This window comes from Miscanthus floridulus, chromosome 2 (genome assembly GCF_019320115.1).
Source record: "Miscanthus floridulus cultivar M001 chromosome 2, ASM1932011v1, whole genome shotgun sequence".
NCBI classification, from domain to species: Eukaryota; Viridiplantae; Streptophyta; class Magnoliopsida; order Poales; family Poaceae; genus Miscanthus; species Miscanthus floridulus.
Genome location: NC_089581.1, coordinates 162997499 through 163022653, shown reverse-complemented (window position 1 = coordinate 163022653; position 25155 = coordinate 162997499). Strand labels below are relative to the sequence as shown.

General features: G+C 43.4%; 1 protein-coding gene across 1 annotated transcript; it reads left to right on the top strand.

Annotated features, from left to right (window-relative positions):
* The first annotated feature begins 3941 nt into the window (after window positions 1–3941).
* On the top strand, window positions 3942–8627 carry LOC136540410 (uncharacterized protein At5g01610-like). Its single transcript, XM_066532422.1, has 3 exons — window positions 3942–4155; window positions 4830–4884; window positions 7992–8627. The coding sequence occupies exons 1-3, from the start codon at window positions 4069–4071 to the stop codon at window positions 8366–8368; spliced, it is 519 nt and encodes a 172-aa protein (XP_066388519.1). The 5' UTR covers window positions 3942–4068; the 3' UTR covers window positions 8369–8627.
* The last annotated feature ends 16528 nt before the right edge of the window (window positions 8628–25155 follow it).

Below are 25155 nucleotides of genomic sequence, written 5' to 3'. Positions count from 1 at the left end.
GATAGAGCCAATGCTAAGGCTGTAGCATCTGTTTCCAGAATGATATGATCATGACGAGATGTATTGCATGCTAGATTCCACACTATGACCTTCATTTACCTTATTCCTTGCTGACCACCATCTCCACAACCACACTATCACCTTTACTTGTATAGATTTTTCCAGAGACAAGATCATGTGGACAGTTTCCCTCCCTGATTGACATCCCAGTAACATTACCCTATGTTTTTCCATATTCAATAGTCGCCAACAGTGTTTCACATATTTACATTTGAAAAAAATATGTCCACAATCCTCATCCAGTCAATTGCAAACCGGACATAGGGTGTCTATTTTAATTCCTCGATGGGCCAAAATTCTTCTTACAAGAAGACTGTTGTGAGCTAAACGCCAAATAAACATCTGGATCTTGTTGGGGACTTTTAGTTGCCAAATCTTATGCCATTGAAATTTGCCTTCCCTGTTACTTAGACTCCCAGATGTAGAAGCATCCATGTGGGCAAGTGCATCTCTTCTGACCATAGCCAACTTATAACCTGATTTATCTAAGAAAAGTTTCTTTGAATCAAAGTGTCAGATATCTATATCTGGGTATCCGAGCCAAAGGATTAATGAGCGTCATGTCGCCTCATCCGATGGTTAAGGACGCAACTACGGCCTCGTCTGACCCCAGGGGCTAGGCCATGCCTCGTCCAACTCTGAGGACAAAGTTTCCGCCTCGTCTGACCCCAGGGGACGGGCCACGCCTTGTCCGACTTCGAGAACAAGGTTTCCGTCTCGTCCGACCCTAGGGGGCAGGCCAGGCCACGCCTCGTCCGACTCTGAGGACCCGCCTTGTCCGACCCCAAGGCGTGGGCTCTGACTCTGAGGATGAGGTTTCCGCCTTGTCTGACCCCAAGGCGTGGGCTCCGACTCGTCTGGTCCCACGGGGAGGGCTCCGCCTCGTTAGACCCCTGAGGGTCGGATTCTATCTTGCCCGGCCCCCAGGGTGAGATTTTCGCCTCACCCGTTCCCTGGGGGTCGGATTTGCTACCGAACAAAAGCAGTGGCCCTAGGGTGGGACCCGAACCGCTTCAACCACTATGGCATAGAGACGCACGCCCGAGAACACGTCTTGGACGCGTCCTGATGCGACTAGCGGTCGCATCGGGCCATGCTAGGAGACTAACGTCGCCCATCGCGTTAATAGGCCAGCACTGTGCTGCCAACTCCTTGCCTGACCACCGTCTAATGTCAGTCAACCGGCGTCAGTTGACTGGCACTGTACCGCCAGCCCCCCGTATGGCCTCTGTCAGGGGACCCTTTGACCATTCCGTCCGCTCAGATGGGATGGAAGATAAGAACGGCGCACTACTCCCGCACGTATGCTGCAGCGACCAATAGGACCCCGATGCGACGCCGCTGCCACCATGATCTACAGGGTCTGCGGGACCCACGCGAAGAGGAGTACGGCACACCCAGGAGTCTTATTTCTCTTTCTTTTTTCCCTCTTCCCCTTTGACTGTAACCCCTGCTTTTCCTTGGCCTATAAAAGGAAAAGCAGGGCGTCCCACTAAGGGACATCGGATCACACGAGATCGCATCGGTTCACCGCACCGCATCAGATCAAGAGCACTAACGTCAAACCTCAAGCACATAGCTGAGCAACAACCAAGCTCTCGGTACCCATTCATTTTTTCCACCAGGGACTTGGGACCTGTCCCTCTCTCGCCAGTTTGTAACCCCCTACTACAAACTCAGTGCTGGTAACACGAGCAGCCCGAAACTGGACGTAGGGACATTCAGCCCGAACCAGTATAATCCTTGTGTCTTCTTAGCACACCATCCGAGCCAGACGCGCAATATACAAATTTACTCGTTGATGTTTACTCGAAACACCGACACAAAGTGCTAAGTTGGCCAATCTTCCATTCAATCATCAATAGAAATCCTAAGAATCTCATTTGCATCTTCTGGCCAAAAGGTATCATATACTAGTTGCACATCCCATCCTCCAGTTACTGGATTAATTAACTCATCCACTCTCCTTAGCAAATAAGCACGCCTTAGTGTAATCAGCCTTCCGGTAGTACCTTTAGGTAGCCATGAATCCTCCCAGATTTTAACCTTTTCTCCATTGCCAATTCTCTAAATCAAGCATTCCTTTAGTAATTCTGCCCCTTTCAGTATACTTTTCCAAGTATACGATACCCTAGCATATGGTCGACAACTGAGAATATCTGACTGAGGGAAGTATTTGGCTTTTAAGACTTGACCACATAATGTATAAGGATTTGTGAGTAGTCGCCATGTTTGTCTACACAACATGGCCATATTGAAAAAATGCAAATCCCTAAATCCTATGCCTTCTTCTTTCTTTGGTCTAGTCAGCTTCTGCCAACTTAACCAATGGATTTTATTATTTTTATCTTGCTGACTCCACCAGTACTTAGCAATCATCATGCTCAACTCATCACATAGGCTCTTTGTAAGATCATAGCTTATGTTGGAATGGATTGAGCAAGAGCCTTAATCAAGATTTCCTTACCAGCCTTGGAGAGGAGTTTTTTCTGTCAGCCCTGTATTCTTCCCCAAATCTTCTTCTTAAGTGATTTCCCTACCGACACCGGCAAACTCAAGTAATTTTTCTATTTAGCTTCACGATCAATTGATAAACATGCCTTCATTTCTGTTCTCACATAGATTCTCAAGGCGCGACGTGCGTCGTGGGGTGCGACGCTGCACGGTGGCGCGGTGCGAGTAGACAAGGCGAAGGGCAACGCTCAGAGCCACACGGCCTGTTTCACGAGTTACAATCTACTGATACAAACGAGGAGATAATGCTGAGGCCCAGTTTAGATGGCAAAAATTTTGGTAAAATGGCACTGTAGCATTTTCGTTGTTATTTGACAATTAATGTCCAATCATAGTCTAATTAGGCTTAAAAAATTCGTCTCGTGGATTTCGTCTAAACTGTGTAATTAGTTTTATTTTTTATTTATATTTAATGCTTCATGCATGTGTCTAAAGATTCGTTGTGACGAGGAATCTTGAAAATTTGACGGTTTTGGAGGGGAATTGTTTGGCCTGAGTAGCAGTGTACGTAGCACAGTGGAGGACATCCATGAGCCGTGCATGAGTGCATGACTCCGGACGAGACAAATGCCTGGCTCGAAACCGGTTGTGCTGAAAAGTAAGCCGGAGGAGCCCTATGACATTTGCGCCAGCTGGCTTGGAGCCTATCTACTCGCTCAGCCACCAGCCAGCCAAAAACTGATTGGATAATAACGTGTCGGTCCCCGACTCCGTGGAACAACGGAAGGTCCCGGCCATACGAAATTACGAATTTGCCGCTCCAGCTTGATGGATCGCGCGGCGCGGGCGGGCCGTTTGTATGCTCCGTTCCCCGCGGCCGCTTCAAACCAAGGAACGCGTTCGGCTCAGCGCCGCGCGGTGCGTCGTGAGTCGTGACGGTCATGCGCGCTGGCACCAACGGCCCCGCTCCGCTCCTGCCGCTGCCCAGCGCGCGGGTCGCACGCACTGCACCAAAGCCACCAACGTCCACTCTCCGGCTCTCCCTGTGAAAATACTTGTCCACGCATCCACCACGCCTATACTTATATTTTTGTCAAATTCGACTTTTGAATAACGAACGCTCTCGAATTTGACCAAGTAGATAGATCAAGAGATGTGGATGATTCCTTCTGAGAATTTCGCACAGACGGAAAACCTGCTCGAATTATGGCAACGACAACACTATCACACGCTTGCTGTCAAATGGAAACTAGCAATATTACCCAGCCAGCCCCCCCAAAAAATAAAGAAAAAGTGAAAGAAAGAGGACCAATCTACGGCAGCAAATATGGAAGCAGGCCTCACTGTCGCAAAGGATCCGGCGCCGCAGGCCCACGACCCTCTCGATCCGCGAGCCGTTGCTTATTTATCGGGGTCCGCCCGGGCCGAGCGCCGCAGCTTTGAACCTGGTTCTTCTGTCGCCCATCTTGCGGCACCCCACCACCACCGGAAGAGCGGCCGAGCGGCGCAGAGAACCAGCCAGCCGAGCGGAGCGGCCGCGCTTCCGGAGGGAGGATGGAGAAGGCTCTCACCAAGCTCGGCAGCTTCACCATCTCCCGCAAGGCCAAGCAGGAGCTCTCCGCCATCGGCGACGACATCTCCGTGAGTGCTTGCCCGTCGCCGCCATCCCTCATTCTCTCCTTTTCCGTCTCGCCTTTCCGCGCAATCGGTTACTCCGGCCTCCTGGCCATTGCGTTGGATCCGCTGCTTTCAATCTTTACTATCCTGTCCTGTCGTCCTGGGGAAGTTGAGATTAGAAATACTACCTGTTGCATTGCATGGCTCATGGCTGTGCTAATGTGAAGTCCGTTCTTTTTCTTCTGGTTCTTGTCAGCTCTGAACCTCTGATGACTCAACTTCTTGGAGCATCTATTTTAGCGGATTATTCTCGTTTGCACCTTTTCCCTCTTTGATTGATGAGGCTGCACTAAATTCATCCCCATCGTGTTTTACTCTATATCCTCGTTCGGCTTGCTGCTGGCCGAAAAACACCGTTCTAACTGAATGGTTGCGAGAGAAACAAGCTGAATATAGAGCTGAATATAGAGGTAAACCGAACGGGGCTAGCTTTTTTTCGCGACCGGGTGTACACCCGTTTTTCATTAAGAGGATTGTGTTTTACTCATAGCAAGTACTAGTGGAATGGTGAAGGAAAAAATCCCTCTTTGATTGAACTGGGGCGACGAAATAGTAGATCAGTTTCAACTTTGGATGAAAGCCGTTAAGTTCAGCAGCATCGACATTACCAAACTGACAGCCTTTGATCTTACCTGCAGCGTTTTTCGAGCACGGTGGAGGAGAAGGCAAAATGGGTTTTCGAGAAGCTCAAAGGTACAGTTGTTCTGTTCCATTCCATGGTTGGTTTTGTGGCTGTGAAAATCAGAGCGACTCTGAAGAGATGTACATGATGGGCTGTGAAAATGAGAGTGACTCTGAAGAGATGTAGATGATGAATTAGAACCTTCTGGTTGCATGTTAAGTTGTTCTGGCAACATCATCAGCGCAACTATCCATTGCGGTTAGCTTTTCTTTGCCTCATGCGTAAAACCACAGCAATGCAGGAAAGAGAGCTTTATTTACAGGGGTGTTGGGTTCTTTAGTCGTTCCTAAAATTTATGTCACATTAAATATTTAGATACTAATAAGGTGCATTAAATATAGATTAATTATAAAACCAATTATATGGATGGAGGTTAATCTGCGAGACGATTTTTTAAGCCTAATTAATCTGTCATTAACACGTGTTTACTGTAGCACGTTGTCAAATCATGCACTAATTAGGCTTAAAAATTCGTCTCGTAAATTAGTCGTAAATTGTGCAATTAGTTTCGTAATTAGTTTATATTTAATATTCCATGCATGTGTCGAAGCATTCGACGTGACAAGAACTTTATGAGGTGCAGGAACCAAACAGAACCTTAATATGATTATGTGTACCGGCTGCCTGATTCCTAGGCTTTCCTCTGATTGGATCTAGCTTTTCTTGGATTTCCTCTACCCTTTTGGGCCTCGTTTAGATGCTGAAAAAATTTCAACCCGATGAATAGTACCATTTTTGTCTTATTTGACAAATATTGTCCAATCGTGGACCAACTAGGCTCAAAAGATTCATCTCGTAATTTCCAACTAAACTGTGTAATTAGTTATTTTTTTTACCTACATTTAATACTCCATGCAAGCGGCTAAAAATTGATGAGATGGAGAGAGAGTGAAAAAACTTGGAATTTTGGTGGCATCTAAACAAGGCGCTGATCTGCAAAGTAGAGTGCACATGGGGGGCCAAACTGAAATGACTTTTATGACAACCTGCTGCTCTGCATTGGTTGGCATCTGGCCCATGTTTTTTTTAGATAAAGACCCAATTTTTCGTTGATGCCATTACTCAGAAGTACATAGAGGAGCGATGGATAGGGGACTTGCTCACCTAACAGCTTGTTTTACGTGCAATCTTGGCATTGGTCCTCTCATGTCTTTGGCGGTATTAGCAAGACTGCAGTGTATGTCCTGGTCGTAGGAAGCACCAAATCCATAGCCGATTGATTTGCCAGCCTGTACTCTAATGCCCATTGTTTGTCATAGCACTTGCTTCTAAGCAGCGTCTAGTTTGTTGTGGCCAGAAGAACAAAAGCAATCGATCATGTAGCTGGACAACTTAACTCCTGTCAAAGCTTCAGTACAGGATACCTTTGTTCTGAATAGACTGCTTGCAAACTGGGTTCCTCTCTCTTTTCGTGTACTTTTCCTTTTGCCAAATACAGGTCTTGTCAATAATGTGTTCATAATCTATATATATCCATTTCAATTGTTAGTGGACACTATGTCTAATTACTGTTTGATCTCTTTCTCCTGATTTGTTGGTGGATCACAGTTATCTTATCTTATTTGTCTGATTGCAATTTCTGTGATGAACAATTGAACAACAACAATAAAGCATTTTAGTCCCAAAGCAAGTTGGGCTGGTCTATATGATGAATAATTGAAATATTGTAGAAATCATTTAGTCTCTGTAGTGTCATAAATTTCAGTTGCTATATTTCGTTTGACATTCTAAGTCAAAATTGCTCCATGAACTTAGACTTTCCCTCCAAACTCGACACTTTCTGATTCTGAATTATGTTCGTTTATCTCTTCGTTAACCTCATCCCGTAACACCTTTGCACAGTTATATACAACAACAACAACAACAACAAAGCCTTTAAGTCCCAAACAAATTGAGGTAGGCTAGAGTTAAAATCCAGCAGAAGTAATCAAGGTTCAGGCACAGTGAATAACTGTTTTCCAAGCACTCTTATCTAAGGCTAAGTCTTTGGGTATATTCCATCCTTTCAAGTCTCCTTTTATTGCCTCTACCTAAGTCAACTTCGGTCTTTATCTGCCTCTCTTCACGTTACTATCCTGGCTTAGGATTCCACTACGCACCGGTGCCTCTGAAGGTCTCCGTTGGACATGTCCAAATCATCTCAACCGGTGTTAGACAAGCTTTTCTTTACTTGGTGCTACCCCTAATTTATCACGTATATCATCGTTCCGAACTCGATCCCTTCTTGTATGATTGCAAATTCAACGTAACATACGTATTTCCGCAACACTTATCTGTTGAACATGTCGTTTTTTCGTAGGCCAACATTCTGCATCATATAACATAGCAGGTCTAATCGCCGTCCTATAAAACTTGCCTTTTAGCTTATGTGGTACCCTTTTGTCACATAGGACACCAGATGCTTGACGCCACTTCAGCTACCCTGCTTTGATTCTATGGCTAACATCTTCAACAATATCCCTGTCTCTCTGTAGCATTGATCCTAAATATCGAAAGGTATCATTTCTAGGCACTATTTGACCTTCTAAACTAATATCTTCCTCCTCCCGAGTAGTAGTGCCGAAGTCACAACTCATATACTCAGTTTTAGTGCTACTGAGTCTAAAACCTTTGGACTCCAAAGTCTCTCGCTATAACTCCAGTTTCTGATTGACTCATGTCCGGCTTTCATCAACTAGCACTACATCGTCCGCAAAAAGCATACACCAAGGGATGTCCCCTTGTATGTCCTTTGTGACCTCATCCATCACTAAGGCAAACAGATAAGGGCTCAAAGCTGATCCTTGATGTAGTCCTATCCTAATCGGAAAGTCATCCGTGTCTCCATCACTTGTTCGAACACTAGTCACAGCATTGTTATACATGTCCTTAATGAGCCCGACGTACTTTGTTGGGACTTTATGTTTGTCCAAAACCCACCACATAACATTCCTTGGTATTTTATCATAAGCCTTCTCCAAGTCAATAAAAACCATGTGTAGGTCCTTCCTCTTCTCCCTATACCGCTCCGTAACTTGTCTTATTAAGAACATGGCTTCGATTTTATCAGTAATACCTTTGCACAGTTGTATAATTGATATTTGAAAAATATGCACTGACATCAGTTTCTTTTGTCCAGGACACAAGAAGTCACTCTCTGATCTACTGCGCGAGCACAACCTCCCTCCAGGTCTCTTCCCTCGTAACATCATCTGCTATGAGTATGACGAATCAACCTCGAAGCTGGTGGTGCACCTGTCCAAGCCCTGCGAGGTGAGCTTCAAGGATTCCTCCACGATACGGTATGCTCCTCGTGTCAAGGCGACTCTGTCCCGAGGCAAGCTTTCCGGGGTTGAAGGCATGAAGACCAAGGTGGTGGTACAGGTGAAGGTGGCCAGCGTGAGCATCGAGAGCTACAAGTCTGACAAGATATGCTTCATCGCCGGCGTGAAGAAGCTGAGGCAGAAGGATGCTTATGAGGTACCTCGCGAAGCCGTCTCTGTTGAGGAGTTCTGAGCTCGATTGGTTTGCCTTATCCGTGTTCCGTAGTATCATTCATAGCATTTTTTGGGTCTCATGTGATCATCAATTGATGTGCTGTGACCTGTGATTTGGTAGATTTGTATATTGGAAGCATATGGATCTGTTCTGCCTGGCAGAAGACAACCCGTGCATGTTTTCTGACGAGTCCTTCACATGTGTGATGTTTCAGTAATGTGAACATTTAGCATATGTTCTGGTTCTGCATTGGTTGCTCCTATGTCCTAGAGTCCATGTCTTCCTGTTTTATTTTGATATATGGTATCGCATTGCATGTGGTTGGTTGGTAGAGTTGCACAGTTTGTTCCGATAGGCAATTCTATATCTATATCTAATAATAAAGAGATAAAATTTTAGCTCATTTTTTTTTGTTCATCTATTTTTTTGGCCCGTCTACCTCTAACTACCGGACAACGAAGGTATAAAATAACTGATGCTCATATAAATTAGATTAGCTCTTATCTAGCATGATAGGAAGTCCAATTCCAAAACATAAGCCTGCTCTTTTTCCATCCCAATACGTTGTCCGTCTTTCCTGCTCACATAAATCTAGAGTGTCCGTATCCTCTACTACTTTGTTATCTATTAAAGATCATTTTTTTTCTGTGTTGACTGGTGGGACCTTTTTTAATCAAGCTTGCTGGAGCCTTTTTTTTTTTCCCCCGAAACGGTTCCTATGTTTTTCACGTGTCTAAACCACTAAGATAGGGGCATTGTTGTTTTCCATTTCTTTTTTGTGTGAACATTTGCTGCATATTTTTTGCGTGTCCATATAGGTGTCCGGTTTCGGTTCTTATTTCTTCTAGATTTTTCGTTTTTTTGTTTCCTATAAACTTTTTTCTATACCTAACTTAATCTATACTGCCTAATATCAAAGGGCCAAAATTTTAGCTCATTCTTTTTAGTCCACTTCTCTCTAGCTAACCACTTGTGTTCCTGTAATATATTCCGATCCAAATATGGTGTCCGTCTTTGCTACGAAATGAGTCCGTTCATAGGACGAGATCAGATAGGAATAAGTCCGATCATCTGATGGTGCAAGTATACGAATTTGATCCTAAGCCTTCGTTGATTGGATGGATGCAAAGATCACCGTGTCAGAACCATATACGTGCATGCCACCAAATTCCACGAAATCGATGACTAAACAATTATTTGTTGTTTCATTCTTCAGATTTCTCCTCTGCTTCCTATTTAGAGTCCTGCCTTTTCTTCGTAATCAAGTTCCAACAAACAAGATGCGCTGGAATACAGCTCCGTATCGGACTCAATACAGCTCCGTATCGGACTCTTTCCCACTTAATCACGTAACATGCATGGTGCGCGGCCAACTCTCGTTACCCACGATACTTGCTGAGAGCGTAGACAACAATCCTGGAACTTGCTGGACAGCGCATACAAAATCTCCAAAAGCACAAACAAATCTTAGAAAGCCCACACAAAACTCACGTCGGCAGACATACCCGATGAGACCCAGACAAAGGAACTCAGGGATGCTCATCCCAAACATGTTTGACCTTAATTATACCTTTTACGTTCCTAACCATATATATTTAATATGCTAATTTTTGCCATCAACATCGCGCCCAAGGATACGTGGCTCACTTTTCAGCTTTCTTAACCTTACAACACATACACACAATAGTCATCAATTTTAGAATCTCATGTCAATTTTCCATGCAAAGATTTATTGCACCTGCATTTATGATAAACAATCATTTAATTGAGATAAGGTTGCCCAATTAAACCAAATAAATGTAGCTAACTTCTTTTTTTTTTAAAAAAAGAGGTAATATAGCTAACTTCAATCAACTGATCACGCAATAATACGTCTCGTTGCAACGCACGGGTTATATTATGAGTTTCGCTTCTTATATGAGTTTTACTTATTATATCTAAGTTGACTATTGGCCCTGTTCGTTTCTCTTACAATCCGTACTTTTCAGCTTCTTTTTTCAGCTGGAATAGTAGTTTTTCTCTCACAACAAATCAGCTGGAATAGTATTTCGGTTTGTTTTTTCAGTGAAACGAACGGAGTCATTATGTCTCGAGCTTATATTATGAATGTCATGGTTATCATGTATGAAAGGATCAAGATGCCCAACAGGAGGGTGAGTTGGGCTAATTCTAAATTTTTTTGCAATAATTAAACTCTACGGTTAGCCCAATTAACCCTTTGTGCCTAGAAAAGTGTTTCTATTGATCTAACGCACAAAAGTTTAGCACCCTAGGTTCCAATACTACTCTAGTATGGCAATTCTAGGAATATAAAAGACAAGAATTAAATTGCTCAAAGTAAATGCTCAAAGTAAAGGGAGAAGGAGAAACGCGGCGATGTTTTACCGAGGTATCGGAGAGTCGTCACTCCCCACTAGTCCTCGTTGGAGCACCCGCGCAAGGATCAAGTGCTCTCTACGGGTTGATTCTTCGACACTCCGTCACGGTGAATCACCCACAACCGCTCACAACTTGAGTTGGGTCATCCACAAGCTCCGCCGGATGATCATTAAGCTCTCCAATCACCACCAATCCGTCTAGGTGATGGACGATTGTCGTAGAACCAACCAATTTATAAGAGTACAAGTATAATGGCAGCCCGCAAGCGGTCGCACTATCATACTTGAACCCCTATAAACCCGGTAGTCCGTCGAGTACCACGACGGGTCTCGATAAACGATTTACAACAACCAAGATCGTACAGGATTCAACATACATGCCACATATTACATAAAGTTCACAGATACATTTTATCATCAGAGTACGAATAAAAGTTATTATAAACCGAGTTTGATAGATAAAGCGGAAGCAAAACAGTTCGAAAATAAAATTTCCAACATAGTTTAATACAGTGCCAGGTAGGATCACGGTCCACAAAAGCAAGGATAGGAATTAATAAAGAAGCCTGCCCAAGGCTTACTCCTCATCCACAGCGGGATAGAAGCAACTCTTGCAATAACCATGATACACAGTGCCATCTGCAACAATGGGAAAATAAACCCTGAGTACGAGAAGGTACTCAGCTAGACTTACCCGTCATGAACCAGAAATAAATGACTCCAAGGATTATGCAAGGCTGTATAAGTGGACGTAACTCGATAACATTTTGCATAAAGGCAAATGACTCATTGTTATAATTACGATTCCTTTATCAAGTTAATTATAACTATCCATTTCTAGATTAGCAACTATCCTGTGCCAAACATGTGGTATATCATTTAGAAGCATACAATAATAACCATAGCAGGTATTGTAATTCCATATTCATTCGAACCATCATATTTCATAACACAGTTACTACGATGTTGGGACTAGCCAAGTTTCTCACTATCCGGGAGAGACGGCGATTCGAATCGATTTCAACCAGCTGGGAATTTATTCCTAACACAAACTTAGGTCTACCAGCCACGATAGCCTTAGGTCACCTTTGGTACAACTCAGGTACACATTTCGCGGGTCCGTACCGCGCCGCATAATCAGGAACACCAGATGCCAGGATGCTCAGGCTAAGCCTGCCCGTGGGCTCAGTCTGATCGTTCTCCGAAAGGAGCGCACAACAGAACAGGTCCTAGCCTAAGTTGAATTACTCGGTTTCGCGGTCGGAACAAGTTATCCGGCCAGCTAAGTGAGAGGCATGCGTTCAATCTTGTCAGAAGCGCCAACAACGGTATGGTCCTTAATCGACACAGACGGGGATAGATCCACACCCAAGACCTCCATGTCTTGTTGCTTCTCTATCGACTTCCCGTCCGGTCTCGATTTTCTTTTACCCATGGTTCTGTTCCACGATAGCAAATATAGCCAACCGTGCTCCGGTATCCACCTATATCTCGCAGGTGACAGGACATCACCCGACTTCTGCCGGTCTAAGCATGGCTAAGTATTTATTCGATCCTGGACCTATACCGGTTAAAGGTTTAATATCTGGACAAGGAATTTATATGCATCAAGTGGTTCCATTCAACTCATATAACCTAATGCATCAATCATAAGTACTTAAGTAAACATTTGTAAATTACTGGGAGACTTAGAATGCTCCGAGGCTTGCCTCGCAGAAAGGAAGTAGGGCGATGGTCAGGACACTCCGGAAGCTCTTCAGGATTCTGCTCCACGCCTTCGGGAGCTGTGGCTTGTGGATTCTCCTGCTGGTCCCCTTCCTCTGCTTCTTCGAATTCCAGCAACGTTATCTCTTCCTCCAATCCTAGATGCATGAATATGGCATAAGTATTACGAATGCATATATGTTAACAAGTGCATCATGTTTATTGAGTAGGTGCATATCTCTTCTCGATTATTTAATTATCTACTTCCATAATGCATCGATTATACCACAAAATAGCAGCTACTTGTTTCACTCATAACTGGAGTTCTACTAATCCAAATCCAGTGATCCTGGACTTTCTGGAAAGCTTATCAAATTCTCTACAACTTTATTATTAACCATTTTTACAGTACACATCATTTTCAACATGCAACTCATCAAACTCCCGAATCTGTCTGGAAACTATTCAATATGCAATACAAAGTAACAATACTTCTACTTTATGTAATCAGTCAAAATTTGACAACATAAAATCTACCAATAGTTTAAGCATACCAAATACATTTAAGATAATATAATGGTGAAGCCCAAACTATTTATTTAAATGCCTTTATTATTTTACTGAGATATTTAGGTTAAATAATAAACATATACCAGATGTACTTCATAATTTCTCAAAAATTTATAGTGCCTTACTAATGCTATCAAAGGACTACTATAAAGATTTCATATTATTTTGCCAAGTAGAACATCCTATACAAAAATGACAAGGCAGCAATGCTTGAAATAGCATAATTAGAAAACCCTATTGAAAAGTGTCAAGCAACAAATTTCCTATTTTTCTTAGCATCCATATACTACTAGGATACCCTCCAACAAATTTCATGAGTATTGGATTCCTAAATAATTTATAAATATTTACACAAGGATCTCCTAATTATAAAATAAAAATCTATAACTACAAATCTACACATGCACTCATCTTCAAATTTTTACCAGAGCTCATATATGCTAAGACTAGCTTACCACAAAAATTTTATAATTTTTGGAGCAAAGGAACTCTAGATATAAAATAAACAAATTTGAATGTATTCAAAAGCACATTTTAAATCTCTATTTAAATCTCCAAAAATTTCTACTATAAATGTCAAGAACATATTTTTCCTAAATACTACACTTCCTAAGGAACACTAACAAATTTATTTCACAATTTTTGATGCTACCAAACTAAAGATACAAAAATTACAAAACATATGGAATCTGCATTCAAAATGAACTAGCTTTAATACATGGAGTCGCTGACCGGTGGGACCCGCTGGTCAGCAGGGCCCGCCTGTCAGTGAAACCAAAATAGAGCCGGCGGCGCTGAGCAAGCTCGCGTGGCCCTAGCTCGTCGACGGCGAGTCCACCGGCGGTGACATCTTCACGGCGTGACCTACGTGACTTAGTGCATCTATTGCACCACTTGGCCGGCCTTATCGTCGATGCTAGTGACGACGGCGGCGGCCATGGTGGCTCGGCGAGGCGAGACGACGGTGGTACGCCAGTGATGACCTCGGCGGCTCGACCTAAAGCTCGAACAAGCACCAGTGTCCTATGGTTAACCTAGCACATCAGCTATCACGTGGAATGGTAGACTATAACGGCATGGCCACGACGATGGAACACGGCGGCGATGCTCCGACGAGAGCGTGTGCGTTGCTGTGGCTTACCAAGCGCTCTTAGCGAGCTAGTGCGAGCGTGGTGAGTCGTGGAGACGAGGGTGGAGAGGTTCCGGTGGCGACCGAGTGGCTAGGCACGGGTTCTACCGATGTCGGCCACTGAACCAGCCAGTTCAGTTCGTTCGGCGCAGTAACAGACCGACTGACGACGCGATTTCAACACAATCAAACTGCTAAACGGTTACTCTATCGTACCGACAATCTAAATGGAACTTGTAGACCTATGTACCATCTTCGTTTCTTATTAAAGAATCATGTGATAATTCGCAACCATTACTGAGAAAAATCAATCCAAAGTCGAGCTGACAGCACTGTCAGGGCATGACTTAGAACAAAAAAATGGCTAAGTGTTGAAAGCAGTTATTTGGTGATTTTCGTGAGCTCCAAAAGACTAACCTATGCACCTTATTACCTCATGACCCAAACATAACAGTTGTTCCCTATTACAAATACTACAACTTTGTTTTAGTGATCACATACATGCATAGTCTCTAGCATATGATTCAAACTTGGTCAAACATGTTACATTTAAATGAAGACTTGTTCATGAATTATGACTTAGTGATCTATTTAGCCCTAGCCATGAATACCATAGTTATTCATAATGATACTCTAAACATGTTTAGGCTAATTGCAAGGTCATACAATCATTTCATGTATGAGGCACTCATAGAGCTATTTAGTGTAATCACAGGAAACATGACTTAAGGCTTGATCATGGGAAGTAACATTCATGAACCATGTTCCATTGGCTAACCTAAGTATTGCCAATATATTTTTGTGACTTATACCAACCATCTACATGTATACTCTTATGATCATATGCATATACACATGGAGACATGAAATAATGAGAAAAGTTGCATACGTTCAAGGAAACATGCGATAACAAGCAAATGTTGCAGATGTTTCAATCCAATGTTTCAATTGTAAATGCTTGTTTATGAATGCTTGATGCTCATGCTCATGTTATGCAAGTCAAGTTATGCAAGGCTAACACCCGAGGTGTTACAGCGATCACCAAGAGTAACAAGCATGAACTCTCACTTCACCACGACAAGCCTAATGAGAATGGTGGATACACACTTTGCTCCTCTTGATCTCACTAATAAGGGCTCTCTTTGGGATTCTTAAATCTCAATCACCTCACTAGGACATTGCTCTTCTTGGCACTCTCAAAGGTGTTTCTCAGCTATTGGAATGAGCAAAAGTACCCCCATACACGAGTGGAGGAAGTATTTATAACATGGGCTAAAAAACAAACCATTATGTGCCTCTGCGGGGTTACCGGACGCTCCGAACATGGTGACCAGACGCGCCTGTCAGTTCACCCTGAACTCTAGTGTTTACAGTGTGACCGGACACTGTCCAGTCGAGATTTTCCCTCTCTGGAACCTTACTAGAGTTGACCAGACGCTGTCCCTCAGCGTCCGGTCACTTGATCTCTCAGTATCCGGTCACACCAGACGAAAACACCTCGATCAAATGAACTGACCGGACCCTGAGCCAACGTCCGGTCAAACCGGAGCCAGTGTCCGGTCAGTATATGACCCTCCTATTCACTTCCAACTCTCGATCATACGTGAATGAAGTTTGCTCCATTGGATCTAAGGGCTATTTTAGAGCTACCTAGTGCTAGATTTAGTAAGTGTGCACCACACCTAACTCACTAGACTCACCTAGGTCAAGCTACCCATCCATACCCCCTTAATAGTATGACCAAAGGAAAAACAAAGTCCTAAACTACTCTAAGTGTCTCTTTAACTCCAAATGACACTTAGAACTAGTCCATCCTTAACCTTGTCATCCATCCTTTGAAAACCGAAATGATTTCCATCATAGGGGCATGACCACTATGATTGCCCAATCGATCTCCATTACCGTGACCTAACTTAATTGCCTCTGTAAAATATACGTTAGTCACAGTAATCACGTATTGTCATTAATCATCAAAACCCAACTAGGGGCCTAGATGCTTTCAATCTCCCCATTTTTCGTGATTGATGACAATACTACCTCAAGTATGTGAAAGAGATGAGGTTTTTAACAAGCTTGGTTCATATAAGCTTTTGGCAATAAGAACAAAAGTGTTAGGCATGCTTATATGACCTAAGCCAACATGATGTACTCAAAGAATATGAAATAAGCATGAGTACAAGTAACAAAGCCCATTCGCATCGGAGTAAAATGCGGAAGCAAGAGCAAATGAGCTTAGCACAACTGATATGACATGTAAATAATACAAAGTAGAGAGCACACATGTCATATATCATAATCACATAGATATCACTATCACATAAGAAGTTTAATGCATAAAAGTAAACACACGACGAATGCATAACAGTGTATCACACATAAAAACCAAATATAATAGATAGTCTATAGTCTAAGTAAACTAAGTTCCCCCTAAGTCGCTCCCCCTAAGTCTAGCATACTCGAACCCTCTCCCCCTTTAGGCGTCAAACACTAAAACCTAAGGGTCAGTCAGGTGGGGCTGTAGCGAACGAGTCAGGTGCTTGAGGTATGAGGAGCAAGCTAGAACTAAGTGCCATCATCATCTGAACCTGAGCTCTGAGCTATCTGACCCTCTGTAGCTGGAAGTGATGCTGAAGCTAGTCTGGGTCGGATCAACAATTGGAGCTGCTGTAGACTGTGCAGGTATGACTGAAAGCAGCTAGCTCTGATGATGCCACTGACAAAAGGAGCGTCTCTGTAGTCTCGGTAATAGGTGCAACTATAGAAGGACTTGGGACATGTAGATATAGAGGAGTAGGCTACCCTATCAACTCACTGAAGGATGCACCAAGGCTCCTGAACACTGTAGTCTCTGGCATTAGTTGTGAAGAAGTCTGAGCCGGTGTAAAGCCCATCTGGAGAGGTGTAAACTATAGGGCTATCATGGGTGAAGCAAACCACTAGGGACACCTGCTCTGTAGGTGAAGCAAACTGTGCTGGTGGTTGTCCCTGACTCTAAAGCCCACTAGGCTGTAACACTAGAGTCATAGAAGTGGTGGTAGGCTGACCAAGCTGGGGTGAAGGCTGTGGCGGTGGAACCCCAATAGCTATCACTATATGCTGCATAAATCCAAGGAGCTGCTATTGCATGAGGAGCCTGCTGCTGATGCATGGCATGCTGCTACCGCTAAAACTCATCCTATCGAGCCTAAAATTGTGCAAACATGGTGGTGGTCTCCTGAGCCTAGCGAGCCTGATCCTACCTCATCCGCTCAAGTATGGTAAGTAGAGCGGGGTCAGTCTACGATGCGGATGGAGCTGAACTGGAGCTACCGGCCTTATGATCATGTCATCGAGGAGGCATCTAAGGTATCTCGCGGTAGTCCTCATCTGAGCTATCACTAGGGGTTGCTCTCGACCATCCCCTCCTACTGAGCATCCAACAACTCCTCCTCTATAGCTGCTATGCCCCTAATAGTATCATCCTACTAGGCTATAGTCTCTGGCACCTCTAGACGACGGCGCGGCTAGCTAGGTGCAGTCGGTGTACTATGGCAGATCATCTAAGTTAGGTTATATGTAGGGAACTCTATCGTAGCACCACTGTACTCAGCTAGCATCTTATGCGACCTCACAGTAACTACCCTGTGAATAAGAAACATGATCTAGTGGGCATAGGGCAACTGTCGGTGACCTCTGAACCCCTCAGTAATAGTGTCCTCCATCTCTGATAGAAGGAGATCTCAAATATCAAATATTGTCTGCTGCATCAGATAGTTTAGTAGCCACAACTAGATGCGAGTCAAGCCCTCATGATAGCCCATCCTTGGAAGCAGTGTCCTCCTCATAATGGCATCAAGCACTCTAGCAGTAGGAGTAAGATCACTAGATGTCCTGCTAGACCCCTTGCCGAATGGCTCTGTGAAGTAGTAGCGGACTAGATCTATAGGGGGCACCATCCCACCATGAGGACGTCTAGGGGGCATTTTCTGTCCATAGCAAACCTCATGTAGCCAGATGGACTGCTCCTAAAGCCAGAGTATCTCTCTGACCCTGGTGCTTATCAGCCTATAATCTCTGCCACTGAATGCAAAGTGTATGAATCTGTGCTGCGGGTCAATCCAGAGAGAAGCATAGAACTGATGGACCCAAGATGGAACATACAATCCTGTCTATCCAAGTAAGTCTGTCAACCTTGGTAGATAAGTAAGGTAGGGGTGAATGTGCTCTCCAGCTGCTGCAACAATAGACTCTATGTTGCACACCCTCTGAGATCTGAAAACAGCTCCACTATTAAGATATGCATTGTAGAAATCCTCCTGCGATGGTGTGTAGAAGCCCTCTGATGCATGCTCATCTCGCCTCAGCAGAAACCACTGCTCAAACTCCACAAATCTAAGCTGCTGCACCTGCTTGGCTGTGGTAGCCCTCAAATCTAGATGAGTCACTGGAGATGGACCCTATGGTCTAGGCGGTGGACGAGAACCCCTCTGCTGTGTATCTGCCCTCGGTGTGACTAGAACATGGGTATGACTAGAGCAGCGAAGCTATGGCTGAGGTGCCTGATCTGTCTCTTGTGCCTGCTGTCCCTCTAGAGTCTACTCTGCTGCCTGTGACTCCTGCTGCTATGACTCCCCCTGAGGCTGACCCTCATCAATGGCAACACACCATCCTCCAGTCATGAGAGTCCCAGGTGGACCACCATGAAGGCGCTTAACCTACTCAAGTGTAGCCCTCACTTCAGGTGAAAGCTGATCTGCGATCCAGACTCCACTGCGAGCACCTCCTCTCTCGGCACGCTCTGCAGCCTCTGCAACTGCGGCTGCTCTAGCTATATCTGCATATGGATACTTGTGCTTCTTTGTTGCCTTACCTTTTGGATATGTAGGCAAGCGAGGCGGATGCCTCGGATCCTCATCACCTGGACCGCCTCCAACATTCTTGACATGAACCATCGGTTGGATCTGAAAAGAACAACTGCCACTAAAAAGAAACAACTGCCAATTGTCACTTCCGAGGCTTGGCCTCGATCCATACTCGTGAGCTTGGCCTCGAGTTGACTAACAACTGCAAATATGACCTCAACGGCATCGACTCGCTGCACGTTAGAGTAGATCGGATTTGTAAATAATAACAATAAATCTAGAGATGCGAAACCCTAAGAAAGCAAGCAATATGTATGAAATTGAATTGGGGGCATGCTACCTGACGAACTGGTGACCTAAGAAGCAGAGGAACGATACGCGGGGAAACCACCGAGAATCCTAGGGTAAGGGTTCGCAAAGCACTGTTTGGTGTGGATCGGCAATGCAATGTGATGAATCGAATGGTTAGGGTTCACGAAGCGCTAGAGCCAGGGCATAGGCAAGCTTAGGGCAAGGACTTGGTGGACACGACAGTGCTAGAGTGCTGTAGGCACAAGCATGGACGGTAGTGCAGCAGGTGGCACCAGCAAAGCTAGGGCATGAGCACGTGGTGGATGCGCGGCAGCGCTGGCGTGGGAGCAGGGCGAGCAGGGTGGCGCAGGATGTGGTGGCACGAGGGGCATGCAAGCGGTGCGTGGCTCGGCTGCTCTATGGACATGCTGCGCTAGATGCGACGGTGAGCGGTGGCGCATGGGAGCAGATGTGGAGAAGTCGGCGGCTCGAGAACGATAGGTGCGCGGCGGATGAGTTAGGTCAACGCGTGCTTGGATTATATGGGGGGTCCCCTATGGAGTGGAAAAGGAAACGGAGAAAGAATCTGGGTCCCGCATATTTTCTACTGACCGAATGCTCTGGTGGCAGCGATCGGACACTGCCACCCAGCGTCCGGTCAATTCTAGTAAGGTCCAAAACCCCTAGAATCATGACCGGACGCGTCCGGTGGACACCGACCGGACACAGCCAGAGTCCGGTGCAAGCAGTCTTCATCATCTTCGATCGATCGGACGTAGAGCCACCATCTGATTGGATGCTGGGAGAACACTAGTTCCAGCATCCGGTCACTCCTTCGTAGCAAGTTTACCTCCTGTGAACTGACCAGATGCTGGACATCAGAGTCCGGTGCAGCGTCCGGTCACTCCTTTTCTAGCAAAACTTCAAAGTCCTCCGTGCTGTCTGTTCCCAATCAAGTCCCAACTCCAATAAGATCCAAATAAACACCAATTGGGACTGATGTGAGTGACCTCTCTCAAACCCTTAATTTTTTTAAAATATTTTGCCTTAGGCTATAATTCTTTTAAAAAAAATAGGCAATAAGAGGGTAATTGAAGATAAACGACAAAACAACATTCATGCATATGCAATGCAATACTTGAAAGTAAATCTAGTTGCTTGTCAAGTTTGATCCAAGGTTAAGCTTCTTCACACGCTTTACAGTGGTTATCTTAACCATGTTAGACAAGCCCTATATGTATTACCAAAAACTAAATATGTTGTATATTACAATGCAATACAAGGGACAACACAAGCTCATTTTTTTGTAAAGTTCCTAAAATCAAGAACATTGAGCTCATTCCGCAATCTACAAAATGTTGCCTCATCTAGCGGTTTAGTGAAGATATCCGCTAATTGATCCTCGGTCCTTACACCTTCTAATGATATATCATTTTTAGCAACATAATCTCTAAGAAAGTGATGATGGATATCTATGTGCTTGGTGCGAGAGTGTTGAACCGGATTATTTGCAAGTTTTACCGCACTTTCATTGTCGCACAAAAGAGGTACTTTATCTAGAACTACACCATAGTCTAGCAAAGTTTGTTTCATGTAAAGTATTTGTGCACAACAAGCACCTGCGGCAATGTATTCCGCTTTGGCGGTGGATAAGGCCACACTATTTTGCTTCTTGGAGGACCAAGACACAAGTGATCTACCAAGCAAATGGCACCCTCTGGATGTGTTTTTTCTATCAACTTTGCAACCGGCATAATCTGAATTGGAATAGCCAACTAACTCAAATATAGCTCCTTTGGGATACCAAAGGCCAATGCTTAGTGTGAGCTTAAGATACCTAAGGATTCTTTTTACGGCAATTAAGTGAGTTTCCTTAGGATTAGCTTGAAATCTAGCACACATACACACACTAAACTATGATGTCGGGCCTAGATGCGGTTAAATATAGCAAGCTACCAATCATAAAGCGGTAGAGAGTTTGATCAACTGTGTTACCTCCCTCATCTAGGTCGAGATGTCCATTAGTTGGCATTGGTGTCTTGATTGGCTTACATTCATCCATCTTGAATCTTTTGAGAAGATCATTTGTATATTTCTTTTGAGAGATGAAAATCCCTTCTCTCATTTGTTTAATTTTAAAACCAAGAAAGAATGTAAGCTCTCCAATCATTGACATCTCAAACTTCTTCGACATCAATTCACCAAACTCTTTGCAAGAATCTTCATTTAATGATCCAAAGATGATATCATCAACATACACTTGATAAATGAAGATATGCCCATCAAGTTTCTTGGTGAATAGTGTGGTGTTGACCTTCCCGATGGTGAAGCCCTTCTCAATAAGGAAGTCCCAAAGCCGCTCATACCAAGCTCTTGGAGCTTGCTTAAGCACATATAATGCCTTGGACAACCTATAAACATGATTAGGATATCTAGGGTCTTTAAACCCGGGAGGTTGATCAACATAGACTAGTTTATCAATAAAGCCATTTAAAAATACACTTTTCACATCCATTTGATATAGTTTCATTTCATGATGTGATGCATATGCAAGGAGGATACGAATGGCTTCTAGTCTTGCAACCGGTGCAAAGGTCTCTCCAAAATCCAATCCTTCAACTTGAGAGAACCCCTTTGCAACTAGTCTTGCCTTGTTCCTCATAACTACGCCTTGATCATCTTGCTTGTTACGGAACACCCACTTTGTTCTAATGACTCTTGCTCCTTTTGGCCGCTCTTCAAGAGTCCAAACTTCATTGCGGGTGAAGTTGTTCAACTCTTTATGCATGGCATTTATACAATCCGGATCTTGAAGAGCTTCTTCTACCTTGGTAGGCTCATAGCAAGAGACAAAATAGTGATGAGCAATAAATGAAAGCAAGTTTTTATGAGCAAGTCATTACACCCTTTGATGAACTCCCTATGATGAGATATTGTGGATGATCTTGTAGTAGAGGTGTATTTTTTCTATTGACCACTTGAGAAGGAGATTGTGGAGCATCAACATCTTGTGCCTATGCCACCATTTGATCACGGGAGACATGAGTGTCTTCATTTTCTACTCTTCTATCTTTATCATCATCTTGTGGCACACTTGATGAAGAAGGTGGATCAATCACTTATACAACATCTTTATCATCTTTAGGCTTGATGTCTCCAACCTGGAATGTTCTTCATAGCCTCCCTCAATGGTTCATCACCTGCATCATCAAGATTCTTATGTGCTCCTTGGAAGCCGTTAGATTCATTAAATTCCACATCATATATTTCTTCAACCAAGCCGGTGGCATGATTAAATACTCTATATGCTTTGGACTTTGATGAGTAACCAACAAGAAAACCAATATCACAATGTCTTTGAAACTTCCCTAGGTGTTGTCGCTTCTTGTAGATGTAGCATTTGCAATCAAACACCTTAAAGAAGGAGACGTCTGGCTTCTTCCTATTAAGCAACTCATAAGGTGTCTTACCAAGAAACTTTTGAAGGAATAGGCGGTTGGATGCATAGCATGTGGTGTTGATGGCTTTCGCCCATAGAGCTTCGGGGGTGTTGTACTCATCAAGTATTGTTCTTGCAAGAGTGATCAATGTCTGGTTCTTCCTTTCAACTACACTATTTTGTTGAGGAGTATATATTACGGAGACCTCATGCTTGATCCTAACTTCATCACAATAGGCTTCTATGTTTATGTTGTCAAATTCCTTCCTATTGTCACTTCTTATCTTCTTAAGCTTCACTTCAAATTCATTTTGTACTCTCTTGGCAAACTTCTTGAAGCAAGATGCAACTTCGGATTTATCATGAAGGAAGAATACCCATGTATACCTTGAATAGTCATCAACAATCACAAGACAATAAAGATTTCCTCCCAAACTCTTGTATGTTGTTGGTCCAAATAGATCCATATGAAGGAGTTCTAGCACTCTTGCGATTGACATGAAAGCTTTTGTTGGATGGGTATTTGCAACTTGCTTGTTGGCTTAACATGCACTACAAAGCTTGTCCTTTTCAAACTTTACATCCTTCAACCCTCTCACCAAATCATTCTTCAAGTAGCTTCTTGAGTGAGCTCATCCCAACATAAGCAAGTCTTCTATGCCATAGCCACCCAAGTAGTTGTTTTGGTGAATAGGCATATCTTCAAGTTTACATCTTCAGAGGTGAAGTTCACTAAATATAAGTTGTTGTATCTAAATCCTTTGAATATCACATGATCATCATCCTTTTTGGATACAACAACCTTCTTCTTGATAAACAAGCATTGGAAGCTAAGATCACACAATTGTCCAATGGATAGCAAGTTGAAACTCAATGAAGCAACATATAGCACATTTGAGATGGAATGATCATTTAATATAGCCACTTTGTCCAATCCTTTGACCTTGCCCTTTGAGGATTCTTTCTTATCCATCTACTTCTTCATCTAGTGAGGTGAACATACGAGGATCACCGGTCATATGTTGTGTGCAACCACTTTCAATAACCCAATGACTTCCACTGGTCTTATAGTTTACCTACACACAAGAGATCAAACTTTAGGAACCCAAACTTGTTGAGGGCCCTTCACCTTCTCAACAAGTGACTTAGCAACCCAAATTTTCTTAGGCCTATTCTTGTTGGGGGTCCAAGAACATGACTTTCATCTTTCCACTAGAGTCCTTTCTAAGCATGTAGTGAGCATTAAAGGCAAAAGGTCTAGCATGCTTGGGCAAGGGTTGTGGTGGTGGAGTTTGGCACTCATGAGCAAAGTGGCCTTCTTTTCCACGCTCAAAATACTTCTTTGGCTTTGGCTTTTATTGTTGTTGAGCTTGAGCCTTCTTCTCTTTGTTTGCAATGTATCTAATGCCACTTCTATCCATCTTCATGATGGTGTTTATTAGTAGCTTACTTTGAAGATACTTGCCTCTAGTGAACTTGCTCAATCCAATCTTGAGATGCTCTTTCTCTAACTTGAGCTTCTAGTTTTCTTTCTTAAGAGCATCATTGTTTTTCTCTTCCTTGAGCTTCTTGTTTTCTTCTTTGAGCTTCTCATTCTCAAGTATCAACCCATCATCATTATCAAGAGTTTCTAGCACAACGGACTTGGTGGTCTTGAGTTCTTCAAGATCTTTCTTGAGCTTTTCATTGTCATTCTTGAGCTTGACAAACTCATCATAATCATCGGCCTCAACCACTTGCTTGCCCTTGCTATTAGAACTTTGCTCAATGCTCTCAATAATCAAATCATCACATGATGTAGCTATATCGATCTTAACAACATTGTTAGTAGCATCATATGGCTCATTGGATAAAAATTCTTGAGCAATAACAAGATTATCATGATTAATCTTAAGAGTGGTGTATTCTTCTTTTAGCTTGTTGTGGCTAGTGATGAGCTCTTTGTGCACCCACTCAAGTTTATTATGTTTATCTTTAAGCTCTTTCTTAGAAGATTTGAGCTCCTTGAGTTTGGATGATATAGCATCATTTGCTTCTCTAAGCTCAACACTAGCCTTTTTGGCTATATCATATTTTGCTAAAAGTGCATCATTTTTAGCCTCTAGCTTTTCATTCTTAGCTCTAGTTTTTATAATTATCTTAGTGTATTATTTTAGCAATCTAGTAAGATCATTATAGGAAGGTGATTCATATTCATCATCATCACTATCGCTATCATCATTACTAGCATGTTCATCACCACTACTATCATCATCATTTGATACCTTGCGTTCACCCTTGGCCATAAAGCATAGGTGTGTAGAGGATAATGGCGGTGGTGGCGGTGAAGATGATGAGTCAATAACAATGGCGGCCACCTTCTCGTTGTCGCTATCATCATTGGATGAGCCACTAGACGAATCAATGTCCGTGAGCTAATCACCGACGATGTATGCCTTTCCACTCTTCTTCTT

Coding starts and splice junctions, on each gene's coding strand:
- LOC136540410 (XM_066532422.1), top strand. CDS start 4,069: ATGGAGAAGGCTCTCACCAAGCTCGGCAGCTTCACCATCTCCCGCAAG. Junction 4,156..4,829: donor CCATCGGCGACGACATCTCC/GTGAGTGCTTGC, acceptor TCTTACCTGCAG/CGTTTTTCGAGCACGGTGGA. Junction 4,885..7,991: donor GGTTTTCGAGAAGCTCAAAG/GTACAGTTGTTC, acceptor TCTTTTGTCCAG/GACACAAGAAGTCACTCTCT.